Here is a 23815-nt window from a genome sequence, read left to right as displayed (position 1 = left end):
AGTCGGATTTAAAAAAAAAAAAAGCTGCAACCTAGTCCCTGCATTTTGCATCTGCAATTAACTGATGGTCCAAACGTGAGTGTGGGGGATGAATGTTAGTACCAGACTTGTGGGTGCATTCCTACAATTCAGAAACAACCTGTCTTCACTTCCACCCATATATAAATTGGACCGACAAAAATGGAGATAGATTTTAAAAAACAGGGGAGCTGAAAGGTCTTCTTGTAATAGATCAATTCTTTTTAATGAATGGCAGTTTTTAGGGGAACTTCACAGTTGTAGCCACAATTGTGGTAATCCTCGTCAGGCAGGAAGGAGACAGTTTGCAAGTAGACCTGTCCTTGCAGGCTACAATCCTTGATTCTGAGTGGTTACATTCTCAGGATTGCCTAGAACATTGAGCTATTGTAGCCCTGACCTTATTTATTTCTAGTTATGCCTCATAACTGGGGAGATAGTTGAGTCACAAATGAAATTTACAGCCTTCTGCACATCCACAGCGGCAGCACTATGGCAAATGGCATGAAAGATATCCCTAGACTCACTAACAAATGCCATCCTGAGGCCCGAGGCATAGAAATCTTGCCCTTCAGAGAGGAAGCTGCACAAGGTGATTTATTACAGTATTTTACAAATATTTATACAAGATTTAGAAAACCTAATAAGATGCAAAATTGCCCCTTTTAGGGTCTGCTGAAGGCAGCAGGGAACAGTTTTCTTTAATAGAAATCATAAGTCAGCTCTGAGCATTGTGTAATGCAGAAGGCTGAGGGAGAGCACTTTGAATACATTTTCCTGTGTTCCTCGGGCCTGTGGAGCGCTGGCTGTTCAAGTTCTTTAAAGCTATAGTGATCATCTGGACAAAACTTGCAACAGATAAGACAAGGTCTTACTTATTACAGAATATAGTTGAGACAGACCTGGACAGAACAGTCAGAAAACCCTAGGATTATTTTAGCCTGGAAAGGAGAAGACTTGAGCAAACCATTTTGTATTATGAAAGACACAAATAAAAACTGATTCCGGATATCCCAACCTTTGAATACTCTGTCAAGGGGAGAGTCGATAAATGTTGGGCCCAACTACAGTGAATTTTCACACCATATTGATACCTGTCTAGCAAAGGACTCAGAGTAGCAGCCTGTGTTTAAACAAGGTTTTCTAGGAAAGTGCCAGCAGGATGTGTACGCTGAGTGGCAACAGGGCCCAATGGTTGGTAAACAGAATAAAAAATAAATAGCATAGAATTGTTTATCAGTGCAAATGACATTGGCCATGCATTACATTATTTCCATGCTCCCAGCCAGTCCCTATTAGAGGAAAGCTGCTACTAGCCTGTTGCTAGAAATAATCTTTGGTAAAATTAAATGATGCCACTGATTTTTCTAATCAGCCACTATGGTGAAAGTTAACAGAAAACAAGTTCTACAGCATTTCCTTATGCAATGCGGTCAACCTGTGCAATCCTCTGCAATGCAAGGACAGCCAGACAGAGAACATGTATTTTATAAAGGACTGAATAATGGAAGCTAAGACAAGAATGGATAATCAGATCTCTGCTGCAAGGCATAAGCTGATCACAGCAGGGGTCAGGAAGGAATAACACAAACAGAGAACATTGTGGGAGGTTTTTGTCTTCCTCTGAAGAATCCTGGAGAGGCTAATGCCAGAGGCAGACTATCAAAGATAGTCTGATAAGGTATGACAACCTCTACAATGGATATTGTAGCTGCTGAAAAACAGATACAAATATACCTCTCTTTGACCTGCAGAGGAACAGATAAACTTAGACATATGGAAAATTCTGACCAGGAATGAGCTTGTGTGCCTTTCAGAAATGTTATGCAAGAGCTTCATACACAACACAAGCAACTACATAGGATTTCAGCACATCAGCCATTGCCAAAGCAATCAAACCAAACAAAAATGACCCCCCAAAACACATGCGCCACAAATGAAATATCAGCTAGATATTAGAACTGAACCAACCCCTCATCTTCATAAAGGTACTTGACAATTCCCCAGGGGATAACAAACAGCATTGGTACACCTGAGAAGAGAGGAGACAAGATAGATACTGACAATCAGAAACAAGGAAAAGCAGGAAAGGCTAAAACATCATATGACTAAGAGCAACATAGCCAGCCAGTGACAGGGTTGCAGCTTCCATCCAGTGTACCTATCCATCACAGTTCCAGGTCAACAATGCTGCTAAGTTACCGTCCTTTAGTGCCTCTATAAAATGAGTTGGGGGATCAGTCTAGTTCCAAGTGGATAGGTGTTCATGTGACAAAAAATACCTTCAAAACTGGCACTAATTGAACCTCTTGTTGGCAGCTTTCATTGAATGGGCCATGGAGACCGAATTCAGGAGCTCCTGCTAGGTCACAGTGAGGGAGGAGTGGGAGGTGTTATGCTGGGGAAGCTTGCAGTGCTGTTGTTATTCAGACTCAAGTCCATCAATCCAACATCCTTCACTTGCATTACGTTCATCCACATTTAAATCTACACTTAAAAAGTGCATCTGTCAACTGATGTTTCTGGACATTTCCAGCACTAATGCAAAGGGGAGAATGTTTCATTAGACAGAGAGGCATGAAACATTGTCCCAAGAACAAACAAGGTGTCACATTTCCATAATTTCTCTGTGAATCTGTCCCTCCCTGCACACCCTTTCAGGTTCTTTACCCACATTAGTGCCAAGTAAGGTGGTGTACAATCCATGGAGTGTTTTTAAAGGGGTGTGGGGGTGGGGTGGGGGGGAGAGTAATAAAAGTGTTATGATCTGCAGTGGTCTGGAAATCTCAAAACAGTATCTGTGATGTGAATTATGCTGTAATAACTTTCAGTTGTGTTGTATTGTATTCTTTCCCAGCCACCCAGGAGAGCAGGCTGTTACAAAGAGATAAAGGGTCAGCTATCCTCCCTCGTCAGTAAGGACAGAATGAGAAGGCAGTAACAGCAAGGAAACTTTCTGAAGCGTCTTATAACTAGAGTAATCATAAGGACAATGGAGTGAGCCAGTCAGGGGGAGGTTGCCGAATCACCATCACTGGAGGTATTCAATCCTCGGATCACGCAGCCATCTATCAGAATGGGCTAGTGAGAACTGTCTATGTGGCCCCACAATTTGGGCTACAGAGTACCTCCCAGACAACTGGGGGGTGAATTACAGTGTGCACTAAGTGTTGCCCTGTAACTGCCCCTTATGGACGCTGCAGGCACAAACTCAAGATACCTGGTGTGCATTAACGCAGTCTTCTTCAAACAGGACTGCATTAATGTAAGCTAGGTACCTGTTCATTTGCACCCACAGCATTCACATCGGGGAGTTACAGTGATGCACCCTAGTGTACGATGCAATTAACACCCCCACCGTCCGAACTGCAGGGCCAAGTAGACAAGCTTCCAGTTGTGCTAGGACGCCTAGGAAGGGTCTTAGGCGACCCATTGCAGATCATTTTCAATCCCAAATGAGTCTTTGATTCATGGAAGCTATTAAATTAGACTTTGAATTTTTCCCTTCTTGACTTTGCAGGGAATTAAGGCTGGATTAAAAGTCACCCTAATATGAAATTTACAAGATGAAACATGAACACTCTGAGAGAACAAGATATATTTCAGGAAAGGAACAGATGTTTAGAGAGATAAGTGCTATGATTTGTGGAGATCTCCATAGCCTGGATACATCAGCAATCTCTCCATATTTAATTGCATTACTTGATTTTTTGATTCAGTGAGATTCAAATTATTAGTGATATATTTTAAAAGGGCCAAACTAGACAAAGCCTGTCATTACTGAACAACTTCAGTATTCTGATTAGAAAGTACTAAATGAATTAAAGGTAACATGGTGACTGGCGTCTCCTCCTTCTCCTCCTCCCAGTTGCTATCCAGTGCCTGTGTTGCTACATCAGTCATGTCCCATGTCTCTGCACTTTAATCCAAGGCCCTGAGATTTGACAGCATTGTGGAAATTTATGAGTTTTAATTGATATAGTCTGTACTGCGTGGATATACATGCAGCACCGACCAAACTTCCAAAGTTCTGTTCCAGGAGGTGCTAGGCTCAGTATATAATCTGGGACAGACTCTCGGGGTAGCGGGGCTATGAGGGATAGAGTCTCTTATTGTTCTAATGTCCTGGTCAGGGATCTAGTCAGGGTATGTCCCCACAACATTACTTAATCCACATAAATTCTGTTTACAATGGACTGTATAATCTGAAGTAATGCCTCTCTTGTGATTTATAGCACAGAAAAACAGCAATGTCTCCAGCATCTCCTAAATGTTAGTTTTCAAAGATCTCAAAGGCTTTGTCTGGCCAAGAGTTTGTGATCCTGGTCTTGATTGCTAATTAACTTGAGTTAATTTACATGATTGTGAATGTTAGTCTAGACACACCCCAAGCATGTGTGGTTTGCTCCAAGACTCAGTCTAGGGTAACTTTTGTGTAATGTACCAAGAGAGCATGTTCATAGGAGGGAAACCATAACTTCACATGATTTAGAAACCTCTACCCAATGGAGAGGTTTTCCTTGTCAAACAAGCCCGTGATGTATTTTGGTGTATGTTCAGTGGTTTGGCTAGACTAAGAAAAGATGTCAAAGTGAGTTCAGGGTTTGATAATGTATTAACACAGGGAACATATCTTTTTCTCCCTCTCCTTTTCCCCCAATATATCCATTGGGATCTAAAAATTGCAGATCTTTAATTCTATCCACACATTTCTAAGATTACATGCATCACAGTACGCCATGGCAGCAAATCAACATTTACCAACCATCTATTCTCAATTTAGAGGAAAAACTATGATATCTCTAATGTTATGACTTTTTAAGTGGCAGCCACAGGATAAGATGATTGCAAATTATATTAAAAAGGAGATAACAAGGTCAATGGTATCTTTTATTAGATTCATGGTTATACTTTACATTGACATCTGCATTGCTACAGACAGAAAAGTTTTTCTCCCAAAATAGACCTCATAATTTAACCACATTTGACACAGTTAATTTTTCTTTATGAACTGTTTCCATCAATTTGGTGCTCATGAAACAGGGGTTTATAACACGGGGTTGAGTATTATTGTTATTTATATTACCATGTAGCCTAGGAACCCCAGTAATAGATCAGGTGCCATTGTGCTAAGCGCTGTAAGCTATGAAAGCTTCTTACAAACACTTCCACCAATCCACTTTCAGCCTGACATTCCCACCCACCCCAACTATTCTATTCCTGGGCTCCACACACAGTTCTGCCATAGCACCTCATCCCTGGCCATCCCTGGTCAGTGTTGACATGCCCTTAATCTAAAACAAAGGCCCTTCTGATATAAAAGTCTTCAGTTACTCTGGGTAGAGAAAAAACAACAGCCAGTGGCTGAGAGTTTCAAACTCAACCAGGGGATTTAGACACACACAGCTCCAATGTGTCTCAATCCCCATATCTGTTTGGAAAGTCTGAAGCAACAAGAGGAATGGTCCAAAACGCAGCAGCTTGCAACAGCGGTATGTACTGCAGGGCTTGTGGCTGCTAATGTAGAATGCTGCAGTATTTTTAGTAAGGCTCTTGATATCCCTGGTTCTAACAAAGACTTGAAGAAGCAAGTTAAAAAGAAAATGGCTAATGGAACGAACACATCTAATTGCTACACTGAGTCTATACAAGACGTTGAAATAAAGTGTTCTTCCTGGATCTTTTCCAAACAGATCTTCCTTTAGACACTGATAGCTTCATTCCTGCAGCTCTTTCTTCCTTGGAGGTGGTTTGGGCTGTCAGTTTTTCTGAATGGCAGCTTCCCTGCTGTGAGCGCAGCTGGGTGTAAAATTGCTGTAGGAGCTCAGAGAATCTGTTTGGCTTTTTATTAATATATTCCTGGTAGTCTTTAGTGCTGCTAATTGCCCGGTTGTGTCATTCTCCCTGCACATTGCAATTGTGGAATGTTGCTCAGGCATCATCATTTTCCTCCTCTTCAGAATGTAAAAAGTTCCCTGTTCCAGTAGCTGCCGGTGGGCGTATGGATGGGTTGAAGTGTAATCTGCTGTTCTCATAGACTATTTTATACAGTGCTGATGTAGTTAGTTGGGGTGAGTTGGGTTCAGTGCCTGCTCTCTCAGACTGACTAAAAGAACAATGTCTTGCTGCCTTGAATGCTGTAACTAGGAATAATCTATGTATTTTAAAGAAACAAAAAAAAAAAACAAACAAAAATACCAATGTCTTATCACCATGATCACTTTACATGTGGTGTTCCTTTCCCCCTGCATTCCATGTCTGTTTTGTCTCTTGTGGAACACAAGTGCTTTGGGGCTCTTATGTCTGTGGAGCATTCAGCTCATTGTGAGCAGTATAAGAAATAAATAGCAACAACGTTCTCTTTTCCACTGCAAATGAGCCCACTGCTTCTGAGTCAATATTCTGCTTAGCTACTCTAGACTGAAGGGAGAAACTCATCTACCTGCCCTGCCATTTGCCCAATATGGCTTCTTTTGTTGTTGCCACGGTTTCTATTCTGGATACAATATAATTTTTCTAGCAGCTCTGCACATGCTGGCGACAAGGGAAGATGTGGACTTTGGTTTACATAGCATGCACAATACATTACATGCGTGCCTGTGTGAAATCACAAAACCTTTTGCACGACTCAGACTGTTAGCCCGTTGGGGTCAGGACTGTCTTTTGTTCTGCGTTTATACAGCACATTGTTCTGGCCCATGACTGGGGCTCCTTGGTGCTAAGGTAACCTGCATAATAATAATTCTTCGAAACAAGCAAAAATATAACACTGCCCTCTCCATGTATTCCACTTTCCCCAATATTTTCTACAAGGACATAGCCAGAAAAAAATGGAGATTCTTGACCAAAAAAATCCAGGGATGCTTGTGGAATCCTGTGAATATAAAAGTGATGTTCACATAAATGACTCCTGATTTGTGAAACGGGGTGAAATTTTGCCCTACATTAATTTACTTACATCATTCAGGAAAGGTTTTTACATTTTTTCCAGTTTTGCTACATGGGTAAACTGAACAGAATTTTTAAAAATCAATTATTTATTTGTACAGCAAAAGAAAAATAAACTCAAATCTGCATTGATGTGAATGGAGTACATCCTAATAAACAAACAGTAATAATCCATCTACATAATAGTCAATTATTAACCTTTAGCTAAAATGTACTTGGAAAATTCTTTTAAAATATTTTGTAATTTAGCATTTTACTCCCTGTTGTTTGTTAACGTTGCCAAGAGACACAACAGAGAAACAACCCACTGAGACTGCTTTCCAAATGGGTTGGAAAAAAAAAAAAAAAAAAAAAGCAGTTTCACCCCCCATGTTTTGAACAGAAACTAAACGAACATGGTAGTTTTGATTTAACAACCACCTCTTTATATCATCACCCAGAAATTGCATGGGTTTCAAATCATCCTCACTGACTCATGTCAGTACATCTCCAGGAACAATGTGTGTTTGTTAGCTGCTGCTGTCCACCTTATGACAAATTTTAACGAAGCTCAGCATTTAGGCCTAAAATCTGGGCCAGATCCACTACAACCATTTACACTAGCTGCGGATTGGCCCCTAAATTGCCAGTCAAATTTATCTAGGGTGTAAATTCCTTTATTTTCACATACATGAGGATGAATTTGGCCTAGCCTATTTAGCTCTTACTTGTTCTGTGACTTCATGCACAACACCAGCCAAGCATAACAACTACATCAGGGCAAATGCTACAAAAAAGAGTATTTGCAAACATTCGGGGAACAAAACCAGCGAGCTGGATACAGTGGTTGCTCATAAACACTCCAATGGTTCTGTTCATGTGGATGTCTGGGAGAAGCTCAAAACCATATACATAGAAAAATTAGTGTTATCCAGCCAGGAAGCAGAAACAATACCGTGAGGCTTCTGTGACCAATCAAACGCCTCAATTATAATTATAAACAAAAAAAGGGAGAAATAGTTAATAAACAAATATTCATAACAAACCGAAATTTGATGTAAAAACATTCATTGAACAATAGCAAGCGGTGAACAAATTAGTGGAAGTCAAATCAATTATTCAGCCAGCTCTGGTAAAAACCAGCAGGTGCTTGTTTTTTGGTTCAACTTTATCAGGTGTGATTCATCATATGCAATGTGCACTGTACTGCTAGATAATGGCAACCTTTGAGATCTTTGTCTTCAAGGCCTTTGCATGTCCATGACCCATGTCCATAACTTCCCATTGTTAGATAGATGACATGAGGGACTAGCAACTGAACACGTCACTTCTGTGGGGTTTTTTTTTTTTCAATCCACTAGTTCCTTTCTGTTGCTAGGGTGATCTTTTAACAACTGATAAACTATTTCAAGCTACAGAACTCTTCAACCTAGAACAGGAGCATCTTGTCTCGGTGGAGCAAACATGAACCTTCTGAGCATTCATGGCATAAAGAGATCTGAACGAGGGTTACATATTCTAATAAAGTTTGCAGAGGATACAAAGCTGGGAGGTATTGCCAATTTGGAGAAGGATCGGGATATTATACAGGAGGATCTGGATGACCTTGTAAACTGGAGTAATAGTAATAGGATGAAATTTAATAGTGAGAAGAAGTGTAAGGTTATGCATTTAGGGATTAACAACAAGAAATTTAGTTATAAGTTGGGGACGCATCAATTAGAAGTAATGGAAGAGGAGAAGGACCTTGGAGTATTGGTTGATCATAGGATGACTATGAGCTGCCAATGTGATATGGCTGTGAAAAAAGCTAATGCGGTTTTGGGATGCATCAGGAGAGGCATTTCCAGTAGGGATAAGGAGGTTTTAGTACCGTTATACAAGGCACTGGTGAGACCTCACCTAGAATACTGTGTGCAGTTCTGGTCTCCCATGTTTAAAAAGGATGAATTCAAACTGGAGCAGGTACAGAGAAGGGCTACTAGGATGATCCGAGGAATGGAAAACTTGTCTTATGAAAGGAGACTTAAGGAGCTTGGCTTGTTTAGCCTAACTAAAAGAAGGTTGAGGGGAGATATGATTGCTCTCTATAAATATATCAGAGGGATAAATACAGGAGAGGGAGAGGAATTATTTCAGCTCAGCACCAATGTGGACACAAGAACAAATGGGTATAAACTGGCCACCAGGAAGTTTAGACTTGAAATCAGACGAAGGTTTTTAACCATCAGAGGAGTGAAGTTTTGGAATAGCCTTCCAAGGGAAGCAGTGGGGGCAAAAGATCTATCTGGCTTTAAGATTCTACTTGATAAGTTTATGGAGGAGATGGTATGATGGGATAATGGGATTTTGGTCATTAATTGATATTTAAATATTCAGGGTAAATAGGACTAATCCCCTGAGATGGGATATTAGATAGATGGGATCTGAGTTACCCAGGAAAGAATTTTCTGTAGCATCTGGCTGGTGAATCTTGCCCATATGCTCAGGGTTTAGCTGATTGCCATATTTGGGGTCGGGAAGGAATTTTCCTCCAGGGCAGATTGGAGAGGCCCTGAAGGTTTTTCGCCTTCCTCTGTAGCATGGGGCATGGTTGACTTGAGGGAGGCTTCTCTGCTCCTTGAAGTCTTTAAACCATGATTTAAGGACTTCAATAGCTCAGACATAGGTGAGGTTTTCATAGCAGTGGGTGGGTGAGATTCTGTGGCCTGCGCTGTGCAGGAGGTCGGACTAGATGATCAGAATGGTCCCTTCTGACCTTAGTATCTATGAATCTATTCACGAAGAAAGAATAATGAGCAAGGCAGAGACACAGGAAGAAAAGCTATTCTTTCTTCATTTTGCCAGTAATTACATTCACAATCATTAAGTCTGATGTAGGAATGAGTTATGAACACTTTTGAGGGCACTTCCCAGGTTAGGAGTCATAGAGGCTGCTGTATTTGAGAATGAAGGTACATTGGCAGTGTTTTGTGCAAGTACTCAAGGTTGGAATAGTAAGGGACTTCGCAGGTCAAGAGTCAACAGTACTGGCAGGAAGAGCGGATAACGCCTAGACATTGCATGCCAAACTCTGGCATTGCCAGTCATTTTCACAAACTCAAAAATTAAAGAAATTGACAGTAGTAAAACTTGAAAGATGAGGGAGAACAAACAGGACTGTGTCATTTTTCTTCATCATTTTCATCTTTTGTTCTTACCAGAGGCTGAACTGCAAGCAGACATTTTTCAGACAAAATACCACCCCTTCCACTATTTCTTATACAGGAATTTTGGCATTTTGCGGAATATAATTTTGTTTTTATTTCTGTTCTGTTTTGCTCCCTGGTGAGTTGGATGCCTTATAAGTTTTATGGGGGGCAGGACTGCTCATAGGATTTGAGCTATGTATGATTTTAATAATGATTATACAGCATGTAGGTGCTGTTGCTATGCACACTAAGACGATAAAGAAAGGGTTACAGCAGCACTTTTTTGACTAGCATATTCCAACGGAGATTTGTTATTCCTCATATTTATTTATTCCAATCAACACATCAGAACTTTTTCACCTTTCATATATCACTATGTATTCAATACAGGTGAGTTAGTAATTTGCAATGGATCATTTATATGAATCTCACCAGTAAACATATTTGCTAGCGCATTCACAGAAGGCAAATGGGGAAGAACACAGTCTTTCAACATCAGTTGTGGGAGCAAACAACCTAATTAGTTTTCAGATGGAGCTTGATAAATTTATGAACAGGAGTTCATGATGGGGCTGCTTGTGATAGCAGAGGACTGGACTGGACTCAGTGACCCAGGAGATCCCTTCCAGTCCTTTGTTCCTATGTAACACAATCAAAGCTGTTGATAAATTGGAGAGGGTTCACAGAAGAGCCACAAGAATGGTTAAAGGATTAGAAAACATGCCTTACCAGTGCCAGACACAAGGAGCTCAATCTATTTAGTTTAACAAAAAGAAGCTTAGTTGGAGAGAGAAAGATTCAGAGCTTTAGCATTTCTACGACACACAGCTTGGACTCCAGGGACCGAAACTTATCCAACCCATCAAAACCCCTAATCTCTCTCATGCACATACACAATAGTCACTGAACATTCCATCGCTCTCCAGAAGATGACCAATTGTTCTGCCCAATGGTAGAGCTGACCTATCATTACCTTCATTTAGCAGCCCCAGTAATATTCCACATAGCTCATGCAATCAACATCTATAACCCTGCGCTGTACGCACAAGGAAATGCACTCATTTGCACTCAGGAGTGGTTAGCATTTCCTCCTGTAGGTGCTGCTGTCTTCAGATGACAAACAGCTGTTATGTAAAGTGAGATGCTTGACATGAAGGCTATTCTTGGATTGGCCTGTTCCATTTTATTATATTTATATAGCGCAAAGGTCTTTCACATCAAGCAACTAACATACAGTGGTAAAGCACTGTGTGCCCATCATCCAGTTTATAGAAGTTTGTGGGTGTTAGTATATTTTGCAGGGTCTCTGTGAGTTTATGGAGTTATATAGATGTCCCGTGGAGCCTAATGTATGAATTTACAAGATGTATGCATAGTCATTGTTTTCAGCTAAAGGCTCTCATATAAGAAACTAAAATAGCGTAATATCTATAAAGGATTTTAAAAGCATTGGGTCAGATATTAAGAACAGAAAAGGAACAGGAAGCAGGACTTGAATTCAACAGTTACAGAAGAGAATATACTTAGACAGATTTTCCTATTTCACGTGTCCCAAAGCATGAGATAGGGTAGTCACCACAGTGACTGTGTAGGCAAACGCACTCAGCAACCTGTAGATAATATGAGAAAGAAAACAGGAGACTGACTTACCCCAGCCAATGCAGAGATAAAGCCGAAAAATTCTCTGTTCGGAAAAGACCGACAGGACCAGCAGTGTGTACAGGTACATGCCTTCCACCAACAGCCAGTAGTAGTTTGCAGCCACACAATACTGCATCATTACAAAAACCAGGCGGCAGCTGAGTGACTCCTGAGAGAGCAGAAAATACAGGTCAGTGAATGTAGCAGAGGTGGTGAAAAAGGGAGACCAAAAAAAAAAAAAAAAACCCAGAGAAGTTCTAGTAACACGAACAGAAGAACAGGATTACCTGTACACCCCTATTCCTAGACAAAAAATATCTTGACTAAACGGATCACACTTAACCATTGGGATAACAAAGCATCAGCTACTGTACTTCAAAAACACAGCATGTGAATTCCAAAGCAGAGAACTGTATAAAAGAACATTTCCCCTTGTTTCTTTACACATCTACTGCTCTATATATTCCCCTGTGTATACCTTAAGTGGTAGTTTGCCTGTACAGTATAGGAGAAGGGAAGAGAAGAGTAGCTACAAGATTGTCTCCAGTTACTGAAATCAGCCACTGAAAAATTTCAGGTCCACAGATACTGTATTCTATAGATAAGAACTCCACTACTCCAGAACACACAGTTGATGCCACAATGCTGCCAATTCTTCAAAGGCAAGTGGTGTGTGATACCAGAGCAGTATTGCCCTGATGCATCATATCTGACTGCAAAACGCTCTTGGCCATTTCTCTGAATTTTACAAGCAATCAAGAATCTAAACAAATACAATTAACTAATTCACTTGCCCATCAAATCATGAAACAAATCTGAACTACACAGTACTGTTTACACACTACGCAGAAGTACTCAGCCCTCCCTGCTTGACAGAAGGGACTGACTGACATTCCAGGAGGTCATTGCCAATCCTCACATTTATGATTTTATATCAGCTTGTTGGTGCACTCCAAAGTCTGCATGTTACAAGAAACTGATCATCATGTGGGATGATTCATAGATACTAAGGTCAGAAGGGACCATTCCGATCATCTAGTCCGACCTCCTGCACAACACAGGCCACAGAATCTCACCCACCCACTCCTACGAAAAACCTCACCTATGCCTGAGCTATTGAAGTCCTCAAATCGTGGTTTAAAGACTTCAGGGAGCAGAGAATCCTCCCTCAAGTGACCCGTGCCCCATGCTACAGAGGAAGGCAAAAAACCTCCAGGGCCTCTTCCAATCTGCCCTGAAGGAAAATTCCAACCGGTGATCCCCTTTCAGTGGAAGGTGAAAAATGCCTAAGGTTCCTATCACAGTGCTCAAAGACAGATTAAAAAGCCTTCCTGATTATTACATTTTCCAGTGCCTTTAATCTCCTGCATATCACCTAGAATCACAGCAGATAAGTATCTACTCCCATTTAAATTTCCAAATCACTGTCTCCCACAACTTGGTTACATTTTACATACCAGCACTCAAGGGGGAGAGAAAGCAGTTCTCTGGTTTCAGCATCCTCACAGAATATTTGCATACTTTCTATATTCAGACTAAAGACTAAGTGACATGTTACTTTAGAGCTCCTTCCAGATTTGGACTTGCATTCAAATCAAATCACCATAGTTAGCAGGACTATAAAAGTACCCCAAGAATGACCAGCTCACTGGATCACCTGACTGGCTGGACAATGTCACCTGTTGTAGTGGAATCTCAGAATATTCTATTGTCATGACTGGAAATGGCAAATGTGTAGTGAGGGGGAGAGGTATTGAGCATTTACTAACATGCAGGGGTGAAAAATCCCTGCTCTTGATGTTTTCTTTGCCCCATGGGGACAAACCTCTAATAGAAAGAAACACAATGGGGTAGCAGGTTTTAGAGTAGCAGCCATGTTAGTCTGTATCCACAAAAAGAAAAGGAGTACTTGTGGCACCTTAGAGACTAACAAATTTATCTGAGCATAAGCTTTCGTGAGCTACAGCTCACTTCATTGGATGTAGCTCATGAAAGCTTATGCTCAAATAAAATTTGTTAGTCTCTCAGGTGCCACAAGTACTCCTTTTCTTTTAATGGGGTAGCAGTTATTCATAGGTAACAAGACTGGGATTGCATGACTAGAACAGTCTGAAGTGTGCCAAAGGACTCAAAGGAAAACCCTGTGGAAGTGAAGAAAATATTCTGGACAAACCCCAGTGCAAACGGAAACTGCAGAGTTTCATGCAGCTGATGAACCGCTGACCTCAGAAGCAGCATGACTCCTGCCCCTACCTGGTAGGAGATAAGTCCTTCCCACTGGTGCTCAGGCGTAGCTGTTTTGTACATCCACTTCACCACAGAGTCCTTAATGAAGACAGATACAGCACGTAGGATAAAAGAAGTGAAGAGATTCAGGTGAATGTAATTCCTAGTGCAGTGCAGATGCCTGTAACAAGAAAGCAAAGCCTGAGTCAGTGAGTGCGTGTAGGCTGCAATGATACCATGGGTATCAATGAGAGTGAAATTGATAGATTATTTTCAAAATCAGTGGATACCCATGCAGATGAGTCACTGGAAACTCATTACTTGCAAATGGCTGCAGGGATCTGAAACTCTCTGTAAGAAATATTCATCTTTAGGCAGAAACCTGACCTGGAAAATTTCCACCCAAAAGGTTAATATTTCAGAATAATAATTGGAGTGTATGAAAAATAGGAGTTATAATGAAACATTTACAACCTTAATTACAGTGGTCACAGCTGAGGGATCTAAAGGACTGGACTTTTTACATAATGCTCCATCTAAACTATTTAAGTGATCCTTCAGCAAAGAAAACAGGAGTGCAACAGGAATACTTTGGAAGGGTTCATGTGCTGGTGTGCAGCACAGCAGCAGACTATGTTAAAGTATCGGTCCCCATGAAGGGAAATCATCATACATATTAATTATCACTTAGACAACAAGAGAAGACTACATTCATCAACAGCATCCTGAGAGGATCACAAACGTCTTCCATGAGTCTAAAAGAAACATGATTTTCACCTTTGTGATGATGATAAAAAACAATGACAAAAGATCATCGTCTTCGTGAATTTCAATAGCCAGCTGCACAGACAACAAAATTGCTACCTGTCAAAACGTGTTTTGGGCGGGCAAAGGAAACGGGAGTTGTGTGATTGAAACTCGGCAATGAAATGCTGTCAATATTTTACCAAAGTTCTCCTACTAATATTTCCTCCCTCAGCTTGTGACAAACTCCATATGTAAGCAGAAGCATACATGCTGCAGAGGGGAGAGATGGGGGGAAAAAAAAATCTATTAATTTGTTTTTCCATTTAAACAAAGACACATTCTCACAACTAGGATCAAGAAAGTAGGCAGTGCCACTTGGAAAATTCATATTAAACTACGCTCTACTGAAAGTGATTACTTTTTATTTCTGAAAAATATACTGAGCATATTATAGAGAAACAGTTGTTCCTATATTTTTAAGTCCTAATTTTTCAGCCCTGCAACATTGGCTTAGGAAATAGATTTGGCCTGAAATTTTCTAGATTTATTCAGAAGGCAAAGAAGAATATTTCTGCAAAGTTTGAAGAAGATGCATTAAGCCACTTTTGAGTTACAGGTCATTTCACAATTTAACCATGTTTAACTTTGGTCACCCTCTAGCTCAAAACTAGCTTGTTGCTACCCCTTCAAACTTTCCATATTCTTAAATCTGCTTGAAAATTCATACACCAGAAAATAGTTTGCAAGTAAATACAGTTACTGATTATCTCCATTGTGGGTAGTTTAGGTGCCCAATACCGCTCCCATTTCAATGGGAGGTATGGGGACTATCCTGTTTCCACTGTTGAGTACAGAAGGTTTCTACCACTGACTTCAGTGGGAGCAGGACTGGGCACTACTTGTTTATAAGCATGTTGCCCTCTGTTGGCTGGTTGCACCTTAGAATTAATATAAAGGATATTCTATAGCTAACAGAGATGTTCCTTTAGCTCAAGGTGGAAAATCTGTGTTTTGGAACTAGGTTTCTACTCCCAGTTCTGCAAGCATGCAAGGTTGCTATGGATAGTTAGAAACGGAGGCTGCAGTCAGAATCCAACTACAATGCAGATGATAATTACAAGGAAAAAGAAAAATCATGCTTCCAAATGTTTAGGGTTAAGTCCTTCTGACAACTAGAATTTGTCCTGAGAATTATGAACAAGTTGAACAAACATTTTTTGAAATTTAAAGACTTTAAAATGGCTCCTTTTTGATGTTTTTGTGAAGCCTCTAACATTGATGCTATTCAATTTTTCATTTTCTTATGTTACAGTGCTCTTATAAATTAGGCAAAAGGCAAATACATTTGTCATTTAACATCTTAACTGTTTTTTTGATACTAAAGTTATTGACAGCCGAACACGGTGCTCAGCTGCAGGGATTTGAACTGTGGTTGGGAGTTTTGGACATCTTCATCTAGAAAGTTTTTGAAAACACCTGCCATTTTGTCTCAATCTGCGCCATTTCAACAGCAAAATAAATTGCTCCTCAGGAGTAATTTTATGAATTCTGGGGAGAAATCATCTCTGGCAGGGATGATTTAGTGGTAGCCAGAGAGCAGTGACTCTGAATCCCTAAACTGTACTAATGCCTAAACATGTGAATCATCATAATACTCCCATGGCATTGACAGAGGCAGATCTTGTCTTTCTGGGTTTCCCACAAATTTCAACTCAGCTATAGTCACTGTAAGCCCTCTTGGCATGCAAAGAGTAGTCACTGGTCCCATATTTCTCAGCTGGAAAAAGATAAAATACAATAGATCGGGATCACATCTCTGCATTTCCTGCACTTTCTAGATGTTATTCTGAATGCCCCCATGTTTGCACCTGCTGCATTTTGAATCCCCAAAATTCAGACAAACCAGGCTAGAATCAATTAAATTGCTGCAGGCATGCACGGTGCATTTATGCAAAGATGTATGATTTAGATCAGGCTGCCAGCATTTTTTGACCAAACCTAAGCAATCTAACGTATGTTCCAGGGTCCTTTCAATGGCTTCTCAGTCGCCAGACTCTGTTAATTTCTATGCTCTTCCACAGAATTTGATGGAGTCATACCTAGAAGAAACTAATAGGAGAGAGCTGACTGGAGGATGGCAATTTTGTTCATGGCATTGTTAGCAGTTTTGTGTGGGATTGGGGGGGAATTGTTCCCTAGTAGAACAAAAATCTTTCAAATATTTTGGCAAAAATGGAATTGCTTTAAAGTGTCTATATTCAGATCAAAACCTTGAGGTGTTCATGTGGGGAGACTGATCTGGCAGGTTCGAGTCCCTGGTTCTGGGACCTGAACATGGGTTTCCTACCTCCTATGCCAATCCCCTCACCACCCTAGCGTACGACAGAGTCAGTCTGTCCTCTCCTGCCTTCCAATGAAAATTTTGTCAAAACCAATACACCTCCACAAAGCATTTCAGCTTCAGTGAAACAGCATAGTTTGACAAATTTTCATTTTGTCAAAAATATTTCAACCAGCACTCCTAGTAGTTTAGAAGCTAAATATGTTTGGGAGAGATAAGGTGCAAGAGGGGAGCAGGGAAGGGTGAGATGATGAAAGGAGTAGAATGGGGAGATGGTAGACGGGAGAAGCTGAATGTTTCAAAGTCTGATGCTATTTAGATTGGGAGAACAGCATGGCTGCTTCCACTCTGCTTTGAACTGCACCAGGATTACCTGAATCCAAGAAGGATGGCAGTCGCTATTACCAGGGCAGAGAATGAAAGAGCATATCCAATGGTGTAGATGACTGACACGTAGAGGAGTTGTTCCTCTGGTGCGTCCTGACAGCATAGAAGGAAAGAAAAGACAGCACTCGTTGGACCTGTTTCTCTTCTCCCGTCTCCCCATTACCTTCCCGCCAACCCTACTTTGATGACACCTACTATTTTTCCACCCCTTTGTTAGGTGCTCAGAGGCCCACATTACAAATCAGAATCTTCCACTTTTCACATTCCCCAAACAAACAAAAATCCCACCCCAAATTCCCATTCACATACAAGGGCTTTGCAGCAAGCCCAGAAAGTCAATAAAATGTGGCTATTGCAGAACAAGGCTGAAGGGAGTGGAGAAAGGAGTGAATTCCAAATGCAAGGAACACTGTCCTTCCTATCTAGATTGCCATACAAACAGACACATCAACACATCAGTTCTGCAATAGCAGATAAAAATTCTGAAGCCAGCATTTTCAACTAGGGATGCCTAAAGCTATATTCCTTAATGCCATATTTAGTGGCTCCTTTCATACCCAAGTTTGAAAAATTTGGTCCATATCTTGGGGAGAAAAGATTTTTGTAGAACATGCACTAGATAGGCCTGAATCATGATGTTTGGGTTGTGGGGCAGGATTTAGATCCTGCATTCTGATTCAGGTTTCAGAGTAGCAGCCGTGTTAGTCTGTATTGCAAAAAAGAAAAGGAGTACTTGTGGCACCTTAGAGACTAACAAATTTATTTGAGCATAAGCTTTCATGAGCTACAGCTCTCAAAAGCTTATGCTCAAATAAATTTGTTAGTCTCTTAGGTGCCACAAGTACTCCTTTTCTTTCATTCTGATTCTGGCTCACCTCTAATCACAAATCTATTTCCAAGACTCATCCATTTTATTTCTCCACTTTGGATTGATGACACTACAATTACTAAGCAATGTGCACTGTGCTATACCAAAGAATACACTCTCCTAGCTTCAGAAATAGATAAAACCATTCAGAGGCACACAGCACATCATGTGAGGGTTCAGACTGAGTGCAGAGGCCATCGCTGACAGGTTTTGTGGAATAATAGTATTTTAAAAGGAAGGATTTGAAGACTGCTTAGTCCAGAAGGAGAGACTTTGTCAGGGTCGCAGCCAGGCACAACTTCTGAGACTCAACAGTTTGAAACATCAACGCAGCCCAAACTGATGTTTAATGTTTAAAGGACATGATGATGCCTCCTCTCTCATCTTGGAGGATATTACATTAAAACAAATCTTAGGGTGATGGCAAAACACTATTTGCTTGTGATCTTTGTGCGGAGCCTCCCTCCGACATTCCTAGTGGGTTTATGTTTGGGGGATGCCCACAACACAATACAGTGATTTTTACTCAAACTAAACCCCCTGTGGTTGGATACATGTTGTGATAATTGGGCCTAAAAATTTAACCTAATTGTGAGTTCAACTGTAAAAAGTACATAAAAGTTCATAAGATGTCACAATAATCTATAACAACATGTACTGATGGGAAAAGGTACCAAAGGGAGACAGAAAGACTGAATTAGTCCAAACAAAAAAAGCATACCAATATAACTCAAGGATTGTGTTAAGATCATACCTGGTAAACAAGAAAAACATGGAACCAAAAATCTGAACCAAAACTCATGTTTCAGAAACTATGCCTAATTCGTGGACAAAATAACGAGGGGACAGGCTATTCCACCCACCATTCCCTTGGTGAGGTCCTTAAGAAAGGGACTTTGGGAATAAAAATGAGCTATTAGAGTGAGCTTCACCATCACCCCCACCACCTCCTGGGACCCCATGCCTTCATCCTCCTGATCCTGAGAGATATCTTGACCAGACTGGGTTTGAGAGAAAGACTCAGATTCATAGATACTAAGGTCAGAAAGGACCATTCTGATCATCTAGTCTGACCTCCTGACACTGCCACCCTTACCAGCTCCAGCTGAGTCCCAAACACCATCTGACAAAAAATAAGATTGGACTTTAACATAAGACCATAAGAAAGGCCATATTGGGTCAGACCAAAAGTCCATCTAGCCCAGTATTGGCCAATGCCAGATGCTTCAGAGGGAATGAACATAACAGGTAATCATCAAATAATCCGTCCCTTGTCACCCATTCCCAGCTTCTGGCAAAACTGAGGCTGGGGACACCATCCCTGACCATTCTGGCTAAAAGCCAGAGATGGACCTATCCTCCATGAACTTATCTAGTTCTTTTTTGAACCCTGTTATAGTCTTGGCCTTCACAACATTCTCTGCCAAGAAGTTCCACAGGTTGACCGTGCATTGTGTGAAGAAATACTTCCTTTTGTTTGTTTAAATCTGCTGCCTATTAATTTAATTTGGTAACCACTAGTTTGTGTGTTATGAGAAGGAGTAAATAATTCTTTATTTACTTTCTCCACACTAGTCCTGATTTTATAGACCTCTATCCTATCCCCCCCTTAGTTGTCTCCTTTCCAAGATGAAGAGTCCCAGTCTTTTTAATCTCTCCTCATATGGAAGCTGTTCCATCCCCCTACTCATTTTTGTTGTCCTTTTCTGAACCTTTTCCAATTCCATTATATTTTTTTTTGAGATGGGGTGACCACATCTGCACATAGTATTCAAGATGTGGGTGTACCATGGATTTATACAGAGGCACTATGATATTTTCTGTCTTATTATCTATCCCTTTCTTAAGGATTCCCAACAGCAGCAGCAGCTCCAACCCATCTCAACTAACTTCTTCTCTTTTCCCCAGAAGGACTGTTATTACAATCTCTGATACCCTTTAATAGTCTGTCAAACAAGAGGATTTTTCCTTCTAAACACTCTCTAACGAGAAAGGGAACAAGGGATGTTAAAATAAAAGTCTTACCTAATACTTTTCATTTCAAATTCCTTAATTGCTTTCCCTTCTTTTCTTTATCTTTAATAGAGGTTAAAATGATTTTTAATTATGTGTTTGCCAGGGTATTAAGCAGACTGAGGTCTCTGTAAACCAAACCCAAACCTTCTTTAACACAGTTTAATGTTGGACAGTGACTGGGTTAACACCTTTAGCCCATATATTCCATCTACATTAAATACAAATGCATAAACATATCTGAAAAGCAGGCAGTTAGGAGTTCTGCATCTGCTAAAGTGGAAAATAGAAATAAACATGGCAAGCAATTTCCATAACAGGGGGTGACGCAGTGTATTTAGGTTTAACATAATTGCCCCCCGAAGCACTGTATTTCATGGAAATGAGATATGTACCAAATGGCCAAGTGTTGCCAAAAGGCATTTGTCTGCTTAGCAGCTCTCAACATATAGTTAAGGAAGAAGCCTTAAGCTGCAAGTGGAATAAAAAATGACCAGGCATGCAGTCTGTGTTAAGCTAAAGCTCTCTTGATGCCACAGAGCTTTGAAGAAGTGGGACAAGGGATGGGGCTGCAAGTTAGGGGACCGCTTACATTTCCTAAAACTTTCCTTCAGATGTGTTGAATTTCTCTTCTTCCCTTTCCAATTTACAATCATCCTGCTCCCTATGAAGGGTTGTGGCATTGCAGAACAGGGAATTCTGGAAGTACAGGAACCCCTGACAGTTTTGGGCATCTCCTATGTCTGAATCGTTTGTCTGTGTCTATACTAGAACACGGAGCTCCTTGAGACAGGGACTGTGCACTCAATAAATAGGTCAGAGGCAAAGGGCTAGTCCTATAGCATGTTGACTTCTCCCAAGGTCTAGTGCATTACAGCCAAGAAGTGAAATTGACCAGTTTAACTTTGCTGACCAAGTTCAGCTAAAGTAGACAAAGAGCATAAATCACAGAAATGTAGGACTGGAAGGGACCTCAATAGGTCATCGAGTCCAGTCCCCTGCACTGAGGCAGGAACAAGTATTATCAGACCATCCCAGACAGTTGTTTGTCTAATTTGTTCTTAAAAACCATGCAGATTCAACAGTCTCCCTAGGCAATTTGTTAACTAACTTTACAGAAGAAGTTTTTCCTAATGTCTATCCTAAATCTCAGTTTAAGCCCATTACTTCTTGTCCTGTCCTCAGTGGCTAAGGAGAAAAATTTATCACCTTCCTCTCTATAACAACCTTTTACATGCTTGAAGAGTGTTATGTCCCCCCTCAGTCTTCCCTTCTCCAGACTAAACAAATCCAGTTTTTTCAATCTTTCCTTGTAGGTCATGTTTTCTAGACCTTTAATCATTTTTGTTGCTCTCTTCTGGACTTTCTCCAATTTGTCTACATCTTTCCTGAAGTGTGGCACCCAGAACTGGACACAATACTCCAGTGGAGGCCTTATCAGTGCTGAATAAAGGTGGAAGAATTATTTCTCGTGTCTTACTTACAAAATTCCTGCTAACACATCCCAGAATGATGCGTGGTTTTTTTGCAACAGTATTACATTGTTGACTCATATTTAGTTTGTGAGCCACTATAACTCCCAACTCCTTTTGTGCAATACTCCTTTCTAGGCAGTCATTTCCCATTTTGTATTTGTAAAACTGATTATTCCTTCCAAAGTGTAATACTTTGCACTTGTCCTTATTGAATTTTATCCTATTTAATTCAGACACTTTCTCCAGTTTGCTAGGGTCATTTTGAATTCTAATCCTGTCCTCCAAAGTGCTTGCAACCCCTTCCAGCTTGGGTATCATCTGCCAACTTTATAAGAGCACTCTATCTATGCTGATATCCAAATCATTTATGAAGATATTGAATAGAAGAAGACCTAGGACAGATCCTTGCAAGACCCACTCAATATGCTCTTCTACCTGATTGTGGCTCATTGATAACTATTCTCCGAGTACAGTTTTCCAGCTAGTTGTTCACCAACCTTATAGTGGTTCATCTAAGCTAGGATTCTCTAGTTTGTTTACGAGACCATCATGTGAGACAGTATGAAAGGCTTACTAAAGTTGAGATACATCATATCTACTGCTTCCCTCCTATCCACAAGGCTTGATACCCTGTCAGAGAAGGATATTAGGTTGATTTGACATGATTTGTTCTTGAGAAATCCATGTTGACTGCTATTTCTTTATTTTCTTCTAGGTGCTTACAGATAGATTATTTGCTCCATTACCATTCTGGAAACCAAAGTTAAACGGACCAGTTTATAATTCCCTGGGTTGGCCTTATTCCATTTTTTTTAATAGATAGATACTAGATTTGCCCTTTTCTAGTCCTCTGGGATCTCTTCCATCCTCCACAAAGTTCTCAAAGATAACAGCTAATGGCTCAGAGATCTCTTCAGCTAGTTTCTTAAGTAGTCTAGCATGTACTTCATCAGGTCCTGCCAGCTTGAAGACATCTAATTTACCTAAGTAATTCTTCATTTGTTCACTTCCTATTTTAGCCTCAGATTCTACCCCATTTACACTGATCATAATCATAGAATCACAGAATATCAGGGTTGGAAGGGACCTCAGGAGGTCATCTAGTCCAATCCCCTGCTCAAAGCAGGACCAATCCCCAACTAAATCATCCCAGCCAGGCTTTGTCAAGCTCGACCTTAAAAACTTCTAAGGAAGGAGATTCCACCACCTCCCTGATGTTGCTATATTTGTCATCCAAACATTTCTAACTTTTTTAGTGAAAACAAACAAAGGCATTTGGCCATTGCTGTGTTTTCTGTTCTCTTTCTTTCCTTATTAAATAATGGGCCTATCCTGTCCTTGGTCTTCCTCTTGCTTCTCATGTATTTGTAAAATGTTTTCTTCTTATTCATTATACCCCTAGCTAGTTTAATCTATTTTTTTGCCTTGGTCTTTCTAATATTGTGCCTACATGCTAGCGTTGTTTCTTTTTATATTCATCCTTGGACCTAGTTTCCATTTTTTGTATGACTCTCTTTTTAGTTTCAGGTCATTGAAGGTCTCCTGGTTAAGCCAAGGTGGCCTCTTACCATACTTCTTAACTTTCCTATGCATTGGTATCATTTGCTTTTTGTGCCCTTAATAATGTCTCTTTAAAAAAAATATGAATTCTCACTGGCAAGTGTTGACTTATTACAGTTTTTTATAGGCAAAACCTCTTCCCCTTACCCCATCTGATGCCTCACATTCAGAAATGTTCTTCCATGGCAGGGTGGAATTCTCCTTCAGCAGCCAAGTGCCCTCAGGAGTGCAGAAGCGGTAAACTTGTCCATGGAGCACTGCCAACGATAAGGAGGGAAAGAACACAGACTTACAGGGGAGAAGAACAGAACAACTGCGAAGCTTAGCCTAACCTCTCCCCCCATCTGTCACCTTATTACAGCTGTTCTTCACCTTGCTCCCTTCCTGTAACAAACACTTCAGTTCATTCATTCTCACAGTC

The 23815-nt window shown here is 40.5% G+C and overlaps 1 protein-coding gene across 1 annotated transcript in view; it reads right to left on the bottom strand.

The window, feature by feature from the left end:
• GLP1R (glucagon like peptide 1 receptor) overlaps positions 1-23815 on the bottom strand; it is a 96094-nt gene that overhangs the window by 17122 nt on the left and 55157 nt on the right. The window contains exons 4-8 of the mRNA XM_038396313.2: positions 23542-23651; positions 17465-17571; positions 14031-14184; positions 11787-11946; positions 1990-2050 (exon numbers count right to left, since the gene is read on the bottom strand). Coding sequence (XP_038252241.1) covers positions 1990-2050; positions 11787-11946; positions 14031-14184; positions 17465-17571; positions 23542-23651 — 592 coding nt within the window. The remainder of the gene's footprint in view (positions 1-1989; positions 2051-11786; positions 11947-14030; positions 14185-17464; positions 17572-23541; positions 23652-23815) is intronic.

This window comes from Dermochelys coriacea, chromosome 3 (genome assembly GCF_009764565.3).
Source record: "Dermochelys coriacea isolate rDerCor1 chromosome 3, rDerCor1.pri.v4, whole genome shotgun sequence".
Classification (NCBI taxonomy): Eukaryota; Metazoa; Chordata; order Testudines; family Dermochelyidae; genus Dermochelys; species Dermochelys coriacea.
This window is presented reverse-complemented; position numbering and strand designations above follow the sequence as displayed.